Source organism: Mesoplodon mirus, assembly GCF_964341445.2.
Source record: "Mesoplodon mirus genome assembly, chromosome: 11".
Taxonomy (NCBI): domain Eukaryota; kingdom Metazoa; phylum Chordata; class Mammalia; order Artiodactyla; family Ziphiidae; genus Mesoplodon; species Mesoplodon mirus.
The window spans coordinates 58370850-58387205 of NC_138987.1; the positions used below are offsets into that span (position 1 = coordinate 58370850).

The window sequence follows — 16356 nt, forward strand, 5'->3', positions numbered from 1 at the left end:
TGTGGCTTTAATTTGCATTTCCCTGATGATTAGTGATGCTGAGCACCTTTTCCTTCTTTTCATGTACCTGTTGAATATCTTCTTTGGAAAAGATGTTTCTTTAGTCCTCTTCCTTTTTGGATTATTTGGAAGTTTTTGCTATTGAGTTGTATGAGTTCTTTATATATTTTGGATATTAACCCCCTATCAGATATGCGGTTTGCAAATATTTTCTCTCATTCCATAGGTGGAACTTTCATTTTGCTGATCATTTCTTTTGCTGTGAAGAAGTGTTTTAGTTTGATGTAGTCCACTTGTTCATTTTTTATTTTCTCTCTTGTGCTTTAGGTGTCACACACCTCAAAAATTATTACCAAGACCCATGTCAAGAAGGTTTTTCCTGTTTTCTTCTAGAAGTTTTATGGTTCCAGGTCTTACATTTAAGTCTTCAATTAATTTCAAGTTGATTTTGTGAGTGGTGTAGGATAGGGGTCTATTTTTATTCTTTTACATGTGAATATCCAATTATCCCAGTGCCATTTATTGAAAAGACTGTCTTTTTTACATCGAGTATTCTTGGCTCTCTTGTCAAATATTAGTTGATTATACATGCATGGGTGTATTTTGGCTCTCCATTCTATTCTATTAGTCTATGTGTCTGTTTTTATGCCAGGACCATACCGTTTTGATTACTATAGCTTTATGATATAGTTCAAAATCAGGAATTGTGATGCCTCCTGCTTTGTTCTTCTTTCTCAGGATTTCTTTTGCTATTTGGGGTCTTTTGTGGTTCCAAAGGAATTTTTTTTTTTTTTTTTTTTTTTTTTTTGCGGTATGCGGGCCTCTCACTGTTGTGGCCTCCCCCGTTGCGGAGCACAGGCTCCGGATGCGCAGGCCCAGCGGCCATGGCTCACGGGCCCAGCCGCTCCGCGGCATATGGGATCCTCCCAGACCGGGGCACGAACCCGTATCCCCTGCATCGGCAGGCGGACTCTCAACCACTGCGCCACCAGGGAGGCCCACCAAAGGAATTTTAAGATTGTTTTTTCTACTTCTGTATCAAATATCATTGGAATCTTGACAAGGATTTCATGGAATCTATAAAAGGTTTTGGATAGTATGGATATGGTAACTATTAATTCTTCCAATCCATGAGCACAGGATATCTTTCTATTTATTTGTGTCTTCTTCAATTTCTTTCATGAATGTCTTACAGTTTTCAATGTAGAGACCTGTCACCTCCTTGGTTAAATTTATTCCTAAGTATTTTATTGTTTTTGATGCTATTGTAAATGGGATCATTTTCTTTATTTCTTTCTCAGATAATTTGTTGATACTGTTTTAAAACACTATAGATTTTTGTATGTTGCTTTTGTATCCTGTCACTTCACTGAATTCATTGATTAGAGCTAACAGTTTTTTGGTGGAGTCTTTAGAATTTTCTACATATAAAATCATGTCATCTGTAAATAGAGAAAATTTTACTTCTTCCTTTCCAATTCTAATGCCTTTTATTTCTTTTTCTTGCCTGAATACTCTGGCTAGGACTTCCAGTACTAGTTGAGTAGGAATTGTGAGAGTGGGCACCCTTGCCTTGTTCCTGATTTTGGAGGAAAAGCTTGTGACCTTTTACCATATAATGTTTGCTGTGGGCTTGTCATACATCATCTTTACTATACTGAGGTATGTTCCTTCTATACCTACTTTGTTGATAGCTTTTATCATGAATCGATGTTGAATTTCATCAAATGCTTTTTCTACATCTGTTGAGATGATCATATGATTTTTTAATTACATGATTTTTTTATTTTTCATTTTATTAACATGATGTATCACATTTATTGATTTGTGTATGCCAAACCAACCTTGCATCCCAGGGGTGAGTCCCACTTGATCATAGTGTATGGTCCTTTTAATGTGCTGCTGAATTCAGCTTTCTAGTATTTTGTTGGGAATTTTTTGCCTCTATATTCATCAGGAATATTGGCCTGTAGTTTTTTTCCTTGTAGTGTGCTTATCTGGCTTTGATGCTAACCCCATAAAATGAGTTTGGGAGTTGTCCTGCCTCTTGGGTTTTGGAGAAGTTTGAAAAGGATTGGCATTAAATTTACCAGTGAAAATTTACGAGTGAAGCCATCTGGTCCTGGAATTTTCTTTTTTGGGAAACTTTTGATTACTGATTCAATCTCCTTACTAGTAAATGATCTGTTCAGATTTCTGATTTCTTCCTGATTCAGTCTTGGTAGGTGGTATGTATCTAGGAATTTATCCATTTCTTCTAGGTTGTCCAGTTTGTTGCATATAGTTGTTCATAGAAGCCTCTATGATCCTATGTATTTTTGTGGTATCAATTGTAATGTCTCCTCTTTCATTTATAATTTTACTGATTCGGGCCCTCTCTCTTTTTTCCTTGGTTAATCTATCTAAAGGTTGTCAATTTTGTTTATCTTTTCAAAAAATGAACTCTTGGGAGGCTTTTTAATCTTTTCTATTATTTTCCTCTTTCCTATTTAATTTATTTCTGCTCTAATCTTTATTATTTCCTTCCTTCTGCTAAATTTGGACTTAGTTTGTTCTTCTTTTTCTAGTTCCTTGAGGTGTAAAGTTAGGAAGTTTATTCGGGATCTTTCTATTTTCTCGATGTATGTGTTTATAGCTATCAACTTCCCTCTTAGAACTGCTTTTACTGCATCCCATAAGTTTTGGTATGTTGTGTTTCCATTTTCATTTGTCTCAAAATACTTTTTTATTTCCCTTTTTAAATTTCTTCTTTGATCTATTGGTTGTTCAGGAGTGTGTTGTTTAATTTCCATGTATTCATGAATTTTCCAGTTTTTCTCCTGTTACTGATTTCTAGTATCATACCATTGTGGTCATTAAAGATACTTTATATGATTTCAGTCTTCTTGAATTTGCTAAGACTTGTTTTGTGTGTGGCATTGGTGGTATTTTGGTGAGCATAGCTGCCTTCCAAAACTTGTTTTGTGGTGTAATATAGGATCTATCCCAGAAAATGTTCCATGTGCACTTGAGAAGGCTGTGTATTCTGTTATTTTCAGGAAAATGTAGGGTTTTATTGATGACTGGATATGAGGGCTGAGAGAGAAATCATCTGACTCTAAGATGATGAGCTGGGAAACCAGAAGCCAGAGGAAAGGGAAGCAAAAGGAAGTAGTTCTTGTCAAGGCCCTCCTAAGCCAGATGCTTTACACATGTTTTGATCACACCCTGCCTTTACAAAGGAGGAAACCAGGGCTCAAAGAGGTTAAGTAATTTGCCCAATGTCACACAGCTTATAAGTGGCAGAGCTGGGATTTAAACCCAGGTATACCTAGTTCTGAAGCCCAAGATCTCTCCACTGAACACTCACACTGCCTGCCCCATAGAGTTAGCAGAGGGCTCAATAGCATCAGGGAAGGGGCTGGGTAAAAGGCAGCTGCTCAGTAACTGGTCCTGCCATGAGCTATTTACATATTCCCTCCAGCTTTCTCCTATGAACATTGCAAGGGGAAGAATAAGAGCTCAGGCCTAGAGTGGTGACTATATTGAGCTAATGTGCTTTTAGTATGATTGAGGCATAGTGAGCATGTAGTTGTTGCTACCTCAACCATCACTGAGTTAATCAGTTGGCAGTTTCAGTTCCCTGGGCAGGACAGACTGGAGCCACAGACAGCTAGCTGCAGTTGCCATTTATTGAGGTACATCACAGGCACAGATAGGGGAGGGGGATGTAGGTAGATTCAGGGAGGGGGTGGTCTGGTGGGAGACTGGGGACCACTTCTGATTTTTTTTCATCCTCCCTCAGCCTGACCTGAGCTCACAGAAGAGAGAGAAGCCGAGAAGGCCTGGGAAATCTAGCCTCCTCTCAATGGTCAAAAAATCACCCAAACACATCAGTCAAGCTGGTGGCCTTAACCTCCCCTCCCATCCCATTGCAGAACCAAGGAGAAAACCTCGGTAGATCTGAGCCCTTCCCAAAATACAGATCACATACAAAGAGTCTGGCATGCAAATACCCTGGGTCTGTGGTCCTGGGGCTATTCCTGCTCCTGAGGAGGTGGGTGGGGAGAACAGCAGAGGTAAGGTGAGGGAGTACAGAGAGGGTTGCAGGGGCCCTGGCTTGCAAGACAGCAGCTAATACCTCTGGCTGGACGTCTTGATGGTGGTGGTCTTCTGCAGGATGGAGGTGCCCCCAGAGACGGGCCCTCCCTTGACAGTGCCATAGCCCACATTGGTGCTGAATCTGCCCTTGCTGGTCCCCCCACCCTTTCCCAGGGAGATGCCACCCCTGAAGCCAGCCGCACCGCTTCTGCACACAGTGGTGGAGTTGCCCATCACCACTGCAAGGCAAAGGGTCTGGGTGAGGCAGGTCAGCCATGCCAAGAGAGGCCCAGGGGCTTCCAAAAATCACTGAAGGATGGGAACAAAATCACACAGTGGTGCCCTGGGAAACCGGGGGCAGGAAGCTCATTCTCTGGGACCCCCTGAACCTGCCTCCTTGGCTCAAGGACAGATTGAGTGGACTGAGCAGATGACTGGGGCCGGGCCCAGGGCAGCAAAATACTCACAGATGCTGACGGGACTGGGACATTCTCCAGACATCCTTGGGGAAACAGACGGGCCAGGAGAAGTGTCAGTGGTCCCAGGAGCCCAAATGAACACCCTCTCACTCCCTTTCTCTGCCTTTAGAGTAGATCAACTCAGTGGGCCTTGAGACTCTCAGGAACCAGGGCCCGCGTTGCAAAACCAGGAGACCTGAAGTTTGGCATGTGGCCGCCCTGGGCCAGGCACCCTTCCTCCTGGTCCTAAAGCCATGTAACAGAGAAAGCAGAGCTGCAGCAGACCGTGCAACTCCTTCCTCCCCCTGCCCTCCCCTCTCTCCACACTCGGGCCATAGACAGCATCCCTGTTCCAATGGGATGGGAAAGAAAACCCATGCTAAAACAGAGCTGCCTGTTCTCTGGCTAAGATGACTTTCTCTACATCTCATGCCCTCCCCAAGGACAGAGATGATGAATTTTTTTCAAAGTTTCTGCTAGTCTCAGAGTCCTGTGTTGGAAGAGACAGCCTTGCCCCTGTTGGCCTGCCAGACACCATCAGGATTACCGATGGTGTGCCAGCCAAGGAGACACACAGCAGAGGCAAGTGAACACAAGCAGGAGGGTCTCCCTCAGGTGATGAGTTAGGAGCCCATCTCCCTGGTTCCTCCATTATCTCCCTGCCCCCAGCACAAGAGCCAGCTACATGAGATCTCCCACAAGGCAGGGCTGGAGAGCCCTCGGAATCAGGGCAGGATGGGCGCCCACCTGCTCTCCTCGCTCTCCAGCAGCTTGTGGTAGGAGACAATCTCCACGTCCAGGGCCACCTTGACATTCATGAGGGCCTGGTAATCTCGCAGCAGCATGGCCAGTTCCTCCTTGGCCTGACGCAGGGCAGTGTCCAGGTCCCCAATCTTCTTCTGAGCATCTTTTAATGCCAGCCCCCTATGCTGCTCCACTTCCGCGATGGCAGTCTGCAGCTGCTGACACTGCCCAGAGATGAGAGGTACTGGGAACACCCTCCAGTGTCATTGAATCCATTCCTCTGCCCTTAAGCCGGGCATCACCATCCCCAGCTCCCCCCACTGCCACCCCAACCAACTGAGAATGAAGGAAAAGAGGAATATTCCTCTGAAAGAGGAGGTGATACTACACAAACAAGATCATGTAACACCACGGGAAAGTCCTTACTGAAGTCTAATCCTAAGACCCTCCTGCTGCAGCTCAGCCCAGTGCCCCAAAAGAGATAAAATAAGTAACGTAAGCTCACCATTAACCAAATTCTTCACTCTGATCTGGGAAGTAGCCCGGGCTTTTTAGCCATGACTTAGATGGAGTCAGCAACTGTGACCTGGACTCTTGAAACCTCAGCCTCCTGCTCTGACCTCCTAAAGATGGGATCAATCTCCTTGGAGGGGGTTGCCCCACCTGCTCTACCACTAATATGCTGTGTGACCTTGGACAAGTCTCCGCCCCTCTCTGGACCTCAGTTTCCTCTCCTGTAAAAGGAGCTTGTTGATCTTATTGGTCCAGCATTTGAGCGTGTCCTATCCATGACATGCTCACTCCTCAGCACACCTCTGCCAGCACCCAGGCCTGACCCTCAGGACCCCAACCAGAGGCTCACCTGCTTTTTGACTGCATCCATCTCCCTCTGCAGCCTCTGAACACTGCGGGTGAGCTCAGCGATCTCATTCATGGTGTCCCTCAGGTTGTCCCCATGCTTCCCAGCTGTCACCTGCAGCTCCTTGTACTGGAGGCAAAGAAATGACAGTGAGCTGTCAGATCGTTCCAGGCCCCCATGGGTAACCACTGACCCCTGGGCCCACCCTCACAGCAGGATGTGTAGGCTGGATGTGTTTGGCCCCAGACCTCCGAGGAGCCCAGTAGCCCAGGCCTCTCACAATGGGGGAAGGTCTCGGTCTGGGCCTAGCCCACATCCTTGGACTGGCCATTCTCTCACCTTGGTCTGGTACCAGGCCTCGGCCTCAGCCCTGCTCCTCTGGGCAATCTGCTCATACTGGACCTTAACCTCGGTGATGATGCTGTCCAGGTCAAGGTTGTTATTGTCCATGGAGAGGATGACACTGGTGTCAGACATGCGAGTCTGCACTTGACTCAGCTCCTGCAAAAACAGAAATAGCTGTCGCCAGTGCCCATGCCCCAGGCCAGGGGTCCCCAGGTGGCATCAGGAGGCCTGTGCTCTCCCCCAGGCTCCACCTTAGAAGGAATCTACAACTGCCAGGAAAGACCTCAATCTCTCCAGCTGGAATGGGGCTACCAATTTTATAGACATCTTTCTTTGTGTGGATTTGCAGGCTTCCAAGAGCTTAAAGAAGGGGAAAGGGAATGTGTGCTGACTGGACTCCAGCTGATACCAGGCCTGAGCCAGCACATTCACCTTTAATTCTCAGAACACCCTGTGAGACAGGCAGGGCCACGGCTGGCCCACAGGGTGCTTCTGTGCAAATTAGGAAATAGCACTCCTCTGGACAGAGGCAGCCAAGTATGGGCCTGATTCAAACGCCACTCTCTGCTCAGCCATTTAACAACTTGCATCACCATTCACAGTGGTCCTGACATAGGCAGGTGAGAAACAAGGCTTGGAGAAAAGAAGTGACACATCCAAGGTCACAAGATCCAAGGTCATCCAGTCTGACCCAGCAGGGCCCAGCCTGGAACCAGTCAGGTGAGTGCCTAAAACCCAAGTGTTTTCCTCTGGAATAAACTAATTATTTATAGTCCATGGTGATGTTCTGGACCCTCCCTGTGTTTCCAGGACCATCAGCTCTCACACCTAAAATGACGTTTAAAGATGCCGAGAATGGTATGTTGGGCTTTGAGACCAGCTCTTATCACTAGGTCATGACTGCGTTGACTCTCAGTTGGGCTCTCCCTCTGTCTCTCCCATGGTCCTTCCTGCCCTGGGCTGCAGACAAACTGCCCCAAACCCCAGCTCTGATCAAATCCCTCATCTACTCAGTGCTCCTCAGTGGCTCCCAAAGGGAAGAAAATCTTCCGCCTCAAAGTCAATACCTTCCAACATATTCTAGTCTCGTCTCCAGCTTTGCTCACACACTGCCCTTCACTGCTGCCAGTGGGATTACAGTAGATAGAAGAATGGCAAGAACAACTCACCTTAGTGGATGTTCCCTGTGATCAGGCTCTGTGCTAGGCACTTGACAGGTACTAACTCATTCCCTGCCCTTTCCCAATGGCACAGAGAGCAACTTGCCCAAAATCACAAACTATTAAGCAAGGAGCTCAGTCTCAAACACAGGGAGTTTGACACCAGAACCTGAGATAATACAGACTAAGATGGAGATAGGCATAAATAAAGAAAGAATTACCTCTTGTAATAAACTACAATGGAAAAGAATTGGGGAAAAAAACATATATATATACATATATATATATATATATATATATATATATATATATATATATATATCCCTGAATCACTTTACTATACATTTGAAACTAACACAATATTGTAAATCAACTATACTTCAATTAAAAAATAAAATTATAAAAAAAGAAAGAACTAGCAAAGCCAAAACTGACATCTATATGGACATAGATTTAAATTCTCAAATTAGATTCTCTTTTAAAAGGTGAAATGGGTTGGGAGGGAGAGGGGGCAGAAATCCAATCACTAAAACATTTATAGTTTAGTGAAAAGACATGAGCTCTAGGGACTTCCCTGGTGGTCCAGTGGCTAAGACGTCGCGCTTCCACAACAGGGGGCTCAGGTTCGATCCCACATGCCACGCGGCGTGGCCAAAATGTACTAGAAAAAATTAAAAATTAAATAAATTTTCTTTAAAAAAGACATGAGCTCTAAAGACAGACAAAGCTAAGTTCAAGTCCCCAGTCTGACATTTACCAGCTGTGGGACCACTGTCATCACAAGCCTCACAAGGCCTCAGTCTCCTCTTCCGTAAAATGGCCGTGATAATACCTTCCTCATGCAGTTGATCTGAGGATTCAGATCCATACGTGGCCCATGGTGGGAGCTCAGTAAAGTGAATCATTTGCCCAGACTTCTCCAAAGGTCAGTCAAGATGCCCGTGAGGCATGTGCCACAGAAAAAATCATTATGTCACAGTCGTGTGTTGCCAGCATCATCTTGCAGCATCACCCGTCACCCTCCCCACCTCAGGGTCCCTCTACAGTCCCATGCCAGAGTGTGGTCCTGAGGAAAATTAACTTGGAATTTTTAAGACAAGGAGGCAAACACTATCTACCAGATACCATCAAGAGTGGATAAAGGTGTTCTTGCTAGGACTAGAGGATAAAAAGGTCAGGCTTTCCAAAGAAAGAGCTAATGCAAGTGGAGAGAGAAGAACTCTGTGCATTAAACGTGTGAGCTCCTTAGACATCTGGGGCCCTGAGGGGAAGAGCAGGTAGGGAGCACCCACGCATGGAAAAAGGAGCCAGAGGGGCGAAGTGATGGCACTGGAGCTGGATCCCGGAGGGAGCCCCCGGACCAGAGGGAAGCCACGAGGTAACTTTCCTGCCCTGTACAACACACCAGGGATTGGTGGTTGGCCTTCTGGATTTCCTTGAGATCTGGCTTGACCAAAACCAGACCATGAAATCGATTACCGAGTGCAGTGTTAGCCATCACGCCTGGTATGCAAGCAAGGGAACGACTTCTCTGGCCTTCACTCTTCCCCCGACACCCCGCCAAGGAGGTGCCCACAGACATGAGGAACTCTGACAGGAAGTGACCCTGGCTTGGTTCCAGCTCGCCTTCCCTGTTCATCTCCTCAGCCATTTCTCCCACACACTTGATGCCAGGTCACCCACTGCCCCCCAAACACACCGCGCTCTTTGGTGCCTCCGCGTCATGGCGCAGGCTGGGGTCCTGGCTGGCAGACCCTTGCTGCTCCTCCTTCAGAAGTCCCGCCCTTCCTTCAAAATCCAACATGAATGCTGTCTGCTCTGAAATGCCCCCAGACCTCCCAGGGGGGGTCAGCCACAGCCTGCCCCATGCACCTTATCCCTGTCCCAACATGGCTCTCATCACATGGTAACCCACAAGGGCAGACTGTCCTTCTGTGGTCGTGTGGAAGGTATTCAGCAACATGTGTCAAATGGACAGGGAGGACTTCCCTGGTGGCGCAGTGGTGAAGAGTCCGCCTGCCGATGCAGGGGACACGGGTTCGTGCCCCAGTCCAGGAGGATCCCACATGCCGCGGAGCGGCTGGGCCCGTGATCCATGGCCGCTGAGCCTGCGCGTCCGGAGTCTGTGCTCCGCAACGGGAGAGGCCACAACAGTGAGAGGCCCGCGTACCACAAAAAAAAAAAAAAAAAAAAAAGGACAGGGAACAGCAAAGGAAGGGAAAGCTTTCTGAGACAGTAGGAAAGCCAGTTCCTACCCTTTCAGAGAAGAGGAGCTAGACACCCTTGACCTGTCCTAAAAGAGAGACCACCCTAAGCGGGGAGAATAAGGAAGCTCCGGATGGTGAATGCCCATCAGTGATCCCACTAAAGAAGAAACTGGGAGGCACCTAAGAAATCAGCATGATGGCACAACACTCCCCAACAAGCTCATCCTGACAGGCATGTAGAGATGTTTGAAGGGGAGCAACACAGCCAAGGATGAACTTGGAAAAACGCTAAGGCCAGTGGACAGGGGTCATTAGATAAGCTCTAGGTGAGAAGAACATGGAGGTAGCATTGGGCTAACCCTACAGAAGACCCAGGCAAAGCCAACAACTCAACTGCTATGTCATTTGCTCTTTCCCATCAAGAAAACAGTCATCAAACTGGAAAGGGCAGGATGCTTGAGAAGAAATGGAAGCCAAGACAGACCCTGAGGGTATGAGAGGCCTTGGCCTTGTTGGGAATCTCAGGGGTCCGGGCCAGAGGAGCAAATCCTAGGACCCCATGGCCATGGCCAAGGAAATAAACACCCCTGGAGATCCATGAGAAATATAGACAGTAGAAGAGTTTCCAGAACCTGAGATATGAAAATGTCCTCATTTTCAAAGGGGAGAGATTTAGACTTCTCCAAGTTAAACTTGATATCAATCTCCTATGAACCTCTAGAATGAATTCTAAAATGTGTGTGAGAGGCGTGGAGCCAGCAAGACTTTGCTAAGTAAAAGTCAAACCAAATAGATTTTATTCCATGGCTGTGTTACCAAACTACTAAAGGATGCCATGGATGTTATTTGACCGAGACTTTTTTTGGAAGATGGCTTTTTTTCCCTCTCTTTGGAAATGCTTTTTTTCTGACATTCTTAAAAATAAGACAGAAAAATGTGGGCCAGATGATGCCATGGTTAACTGGACTTTAAAATAACTGAGCCACTTGAAACACAAATTATTTATTAGTGGAGTGATGAGATCAGCCTGGTGGGAAGGCACCAATGAAGATCTAGTTCTTGGACGAGGACTCTTTTCTTGGCTCTGTCTGCCTTAATGTGTTTTATCAATGATTTACACTGAAATGTTGTAAAATAACTAAACTGAAAGTTTATCAGGTCTGCAGATAACCCAAAGCTGGGGTGTCAGTAATATATCCACTTATCTATTTGGACACCTCCAATATATGGATAGGAGAACCAAGTTTCAAAGCACCCACAGTGACCTAAAATGATGGGATGAAACCACAATAACATTTCACAGGAAAAAGGGGAACCATTAACTCTTGCGTTCAGTTTCAAAAATTCAGCTGCCCAAATACAGGAAGTTGGAGGACAGGGGATGCATGTCTCACTTGAAGGCATTCACATAAAAAAAAACCCAAGGAGCTTTTAAGGGGCAAACATTGTGAAATGGCTTCTAAAAATAACACGTAAACTAGTACAATATTAGGCTGCATGAAGAGAAGTCTGTAGCTGTAACCTTCCTCCCCACCTCTCTGTTTTCTGGATTCTGTGGACTAAGGATGCTGTTTCCCCAACTTTCTCACATGCCACAAATGTCAGTTCACTAATCATCCTGACCACTAAATTGTTGTCATATGACAGACATGTGTCACATGGAAGACAATTGGATACGTGCAGCCCAGAGGGCAGAATCAGGGCCAATCAAGAGCAGAAGTCATGGGAAGAAGATTCAAGTCAGCTTTCCAATACGGTTGTTCAACAGTGGAAATGCCTGCCCTAAAAAAGAGTGAGCTCCCTGCCTCTAGAAGTATTCAAGTAGAGGCTACATGCCCCCCATCAGGGGTATTAGAGAAAGGGCTCTTACTCTGAGCATAAGGTTGGCCTTTGGCTCCCTATTGAATCTAAGAGTCTATCATCAACTCATGTCAAGTTCAACCCTCTTACCTTTGTCTTCAAAGCCCCCTTGTTTCCTGGGACCCCTCCTAGATTCTGTGATCTACCTGCTACCCACACCTCACCTCCTGCTCTAACATGGAATTTCAGTCCCCACTCTCTGCCCATCTCTGCTCCTGTATCCCTTGCTCCATTACAAACTGGGCAAAAAGGGGAACAGTATAACAGTCCAAGGACCAGGTTTTAACTTCAGAACTGCCTCTAACTAGCTGTGTGACCATGGGCAAGTTACTCAGAGCCTCAGTGTCCCTGACTATAAAAGGGAGACATTAATAGAACCTATATTATGGAGTTGTTGAGAGGATTATATAAAAAGCTTAGCTCAGTTCCTGGCCCATCATAAGTACATAAAAATGGAAGCGAGTATTGATTAAAGGTCCAGGTGCTATATTCTATCAATTAAGTTGCACTAGTGAATTCTGATCAGACTTCCAGGGGTAATCCCCAAAGTTGTATGTGAATGTAAGTATTCCTGTCCATTGGCTATCTTACTTCTTCATAAAGATGCCTCAAGAACTCCATCTCTTCTATCAGGTTGTCTATCATGCCATGCAGATCCATTTGGCCCATGTATGCAGCATCCACATCCTGGGGGCGAGAGAGAGAGCAGGCGGTTGGCTCAGCCTCCAGGGCTCTCGCCTCTCTCCGAGTCAGCCCAGCACCCTGGCAGCCGAAGACCACCTGCCCCCACTCCCTGCCGCCTTGCTCACCTTCTTGATCACCACAAACTCGTTCTCTGCGGCAGTGCGCTTGTTGCTTTCATCCTCATACCTGTTACACAGGGAAGACTCAGCCCAGGCTCCGCCCAGTTCTGCCTTTTAAGACGTTGAACCCAGTTGGCTTTAAGGAAGCCCTGATGGGTCCCACAATGGCCAAGAACACCTTTGGGGAGCAGTTCTGTAATGCAGCTAACCAATGAAGAAACAGGGATACAGTCTTTAAACATTCCACCCACCTCCTTTGAGGAAATGAGCACAGTATTTGTGCAATAATATGGCAATTGAGAGCAGCCATCTCTTTGGATCAAAGCCCTTGGGAGGCTTTATGGGAACAGGTTGAAGATGTGTCAACAATGATTAAACTTTGCGTTCACTTTCTACAACAGGGTGTCTTTGAAAACACCAACTTCTCTCCAACTGCTTTTGCAGAGACTTTAAGGTTTAGAAATTGCCAGTGTCAAGCAATGGGAAAAGTTATGAAAGTTTATACCTTAAACTCATAAATATACAGATCAACCAATCATAATATGTGAACCTTATTTGCATCTTGATTCAAGCAAACTGTATTTTTAAAATTTATGACATTTATGGAACAATTGGAAATTCAATTGTTGATTGGATAGTTGGTGATACTGAGGATTATTGTTTTAAAAGATTTAGGTGCTCTTAGGGCATTTTGTCTGTGTGTTATTAAGTCATGTTATGCAGATGAACTATATGAATATATCCAGTAAAAATAGTTGTGAATGAAATGACATGATGGCTGAGATCTGCTTCAAGACAATAAGGGAAGAGGAAAAGCGAGTGAGTAGGGGTGTAGACAAAATAAAATTGGCTATGAGTAGACAATTATTAAAGCTGGGTAATGAGAACATAAATGTTCATTACACTTTTCTCCCTACTTTATAATATTTTCTCATCTTACAATATTACACAGTGTGACAATCCTCCAGGAGGCAATGGGTCCAGGACCTGAGCTCCCAAGGGAAGTAGCTGTGTCTGGACACTCCCCCAGCTGGGTCCCTGGACTCAATAATAGGGTGGCCCTCTCTAGGGAGATTTCCCACGCTGGCCCCTCCCCATCCCCACATGGCTCCAGCCTGTCCAGCCCTCCTCACTTGCTCTTGAAGTCCTCAGCGAGACCCTGCACGTTCTTCAGCTCTGAGTCCAGCCTCCCCTGCTCGCTCTGGAGGTTGTCCAGCTTCCCCCATAGGTTGTTGATGAAGTACTCAAAGAGGGGCTCCAGATTGTTCTAGGTGATGCCCAATTTCTGGCCCTGCTCCTGTAGCATCGCCCACTTGTTCTCCAGCACCTTGTTCTGCTGCTCCAGGAACCGCACCAGAGCCAGAGCAAGAAGGGTGGCTGGCGCCAGCCCCAGCCCCAGGAGGGACCAAGGACCTGGCCCATCGTCACCATCTGTCTTGACCAAGACACCACAAGGGCAGTGCAGGGTCTATGTCTTGCTGTGGGGAGGAGTTCTTGAGTGAACAATCTTTGCTGGAAAAGACAGTCCAATCCAATGACAAGGACTCTAAAGAGTTAATAAACATAAAAGCCCAGCTCCGGGACTTCCCTGGTGGCGCAGTAGTTAAGAATCCGCCTGCCAATGCAGGGGACATGGGTTCGAGCCCTGGTCTGAGAAGATCCCACACGCCGCGGAGCAACTGAGCCCTGGCGCCACAGCTACTGAGCCTGCACTCTAGAGCCCACTAGCCACAACTACTGAGCCCACGAGCCACAACTACTGAAGCCCGCATGCCTAGAGCCCATGCTCCACAACAAGAGAAGCCACCGCAATGAGAAACCCCCACTCAGAGCAACTAGAAAAAGTCCACGCACAGCAACAAAGACCCAACGTGGCCAAAATAAATTAAAAAAAAAAAAAAAAAAAAAGCCCAGCTCAGTCAGTCATTTACTTCCTGAGCCAGGAAGAAGTCAAGTCAGTTCTTCCTGGGTCTCTCTTTCTCACTTGTCCTGGGTAAATCAAACTAGATCAAAGTTTCTGAACCCTAGTTCTGCATCAAAATCAAAAATTTTAATGCAGATACATATATAGTATACGTGTATATATAGGTACATATGGATATATACAAATATACATACAGAGAGAGAGAGAGAAAGAAAGCAAATGTGACAAAATGCTAAAAACTGGTGAATCTGGGTGAAAGGAAATATAGGAATATGTTGTACCATTATTGAAACTTTTCTGTAAATTTGACATTTTTTTAATTTTTAAAATATGGATGTACAGCCCTATTTCTACAGACTCAGAAGGGTGCTCATGGCGTGAACTCAATGGGCCCCCAGGGGGTTTCTCTGCCCAGCCAGGATTCCAGGATACCAGACACGGACAACCTGTCAGGCCCCAGCTCCCAGACCATGGTTCTGAGAGTCTGAGAAGGTTTTGCTTGTTTGACCTCTGGGACAGTCCCACAAAAGAAACAAAAGTCACTAGGGGAAAAGGTGAGGAGGTGGGCGGAACAGCTTGCCTCACCCTTTGCCATAAGGTCTTTCCAGATCCCACCTCCACAGCACCCCAGGCCCACAGTCACATGGCCCCAGGGTACTCGGCAGCAGTGACAAAAAGACCTCTTTATGCCACGAACTTGAGTCCCAGGCCTACCTCTGCCTCCAAGTACCTATATGATCCTGGGCAAATCACTCAACCTCTCCAGACCTCAACTTTCTCTTCTTAAAAATGGACACACGGGACTTCCCTGGCAGTCCAGTGGTAAAGAATTTGCCTTCCAATGCAGGGGACACAGTTTCGATCCTTGGTCAGGGAACTAAGATCCCACATGCCTCAGGGCAGCTAAGCCCGCACGCCACAACTAGAGAGAGAAAAAAAACCCCACACGCCACAACTAGAGAGAAGTCCACATGCTGCAACCAAGACCCGACGCAGCCAAAAATAAGTAAATAAATAAATAAATAATTCTTCAAAAAAAAAAAAGGAACACACTATCACCTAGACTGATTTCTCATGAGACATTGTGGGTATCATATGAGAAAGGGGACATGGATATCCTTTGGGAACCCACAAATCACTGAACCAAGGTATGGTCATCCACCAGGATTTTCCTCATCATGGTCCCACTGCCTGGGAGGGCTCGGGGTAGAGGTAGACAATGCAGCAAAGTGGACCTGGAAATGCCAGAGATTACTACAAGAGCTTCCCTAGTTGACCTGAGGGCCAGAGGAGGAGTCAGGACACTCCCGATCTGGGACAGATCAAACTGCATATCTCTGGGTCATGGTGACCTGGTGACCACCATGCTCATCCACCCTCTCTTAGGGGCCTGGCTTGCACTCCATGGCCCCTCCCTGCCTCCTTCCACCTCAGCCTACCTTGTCGATGAAGGAGGCAAACTTGTTGTTTAGGGTCTTGATCTGCTCCCGCCCCTGGATGCACACCCGCTGGATCTCTGGGTCGATCTCCACATTGAGGCAGGTCAGCAGGCTCTGGTTGACAGTGACCTGCTGGATGCCTCCAGGAGGAAAGGCGGGCCCGAACGTCTGCCTGCCAGCCCCCAGGCCCATATAGGCCCCACCACCAAGGCCGAAGCCTCCCAGGGCCTGTCCAGATGAGGCCCCTCCAGCCACGCTGACCAAGATGCTCTTGCTGGCCCCCAAGTTATAGAGGCTCCGGCTGCGAAAGCCGCCCGTGCTGGGGCCACAGCAGGCCCTCTCACCGCTGCCACCACTCCAGGACACGGTCACCCACCTGATGCTGCTGGGGGCCCGGTAGCCGCCCCCTCCGCTGGCAGATTTAGAGCTGAAGGCCCCTTTGGTGGAGTATGTCTGCTGAGACACGGAGGACCTCAT

At 46.8% G+C, this 16356-nt stretch overlaps 1 protein-coding gene across 1 annotated transcript; it reads right to left on the reverse strand.

Moving 5' to 3' along the window:
- Positions 1 to 4113: 4113 nt before the first annotated feature.
- On the reverse strand, positions 4114 to 16356 carry KRT79 (keratin 79; the record flags this gene model as incomplete). The annotated part of the gene is given in 10 exon segments (XM_082636407.1): positions 4114 to 4319; positions 4548 to 4582; positions 5286 to 5506; positions 6145 to 6270; positions 6481 to 6642; positions 12305 to 12400; positions 12523 to 12583; positions 13650 to 13783; positions 13787 to 13870; positions 15880 to 16356. Coding segments are annotated over 10 exon segments (1602 nt in total).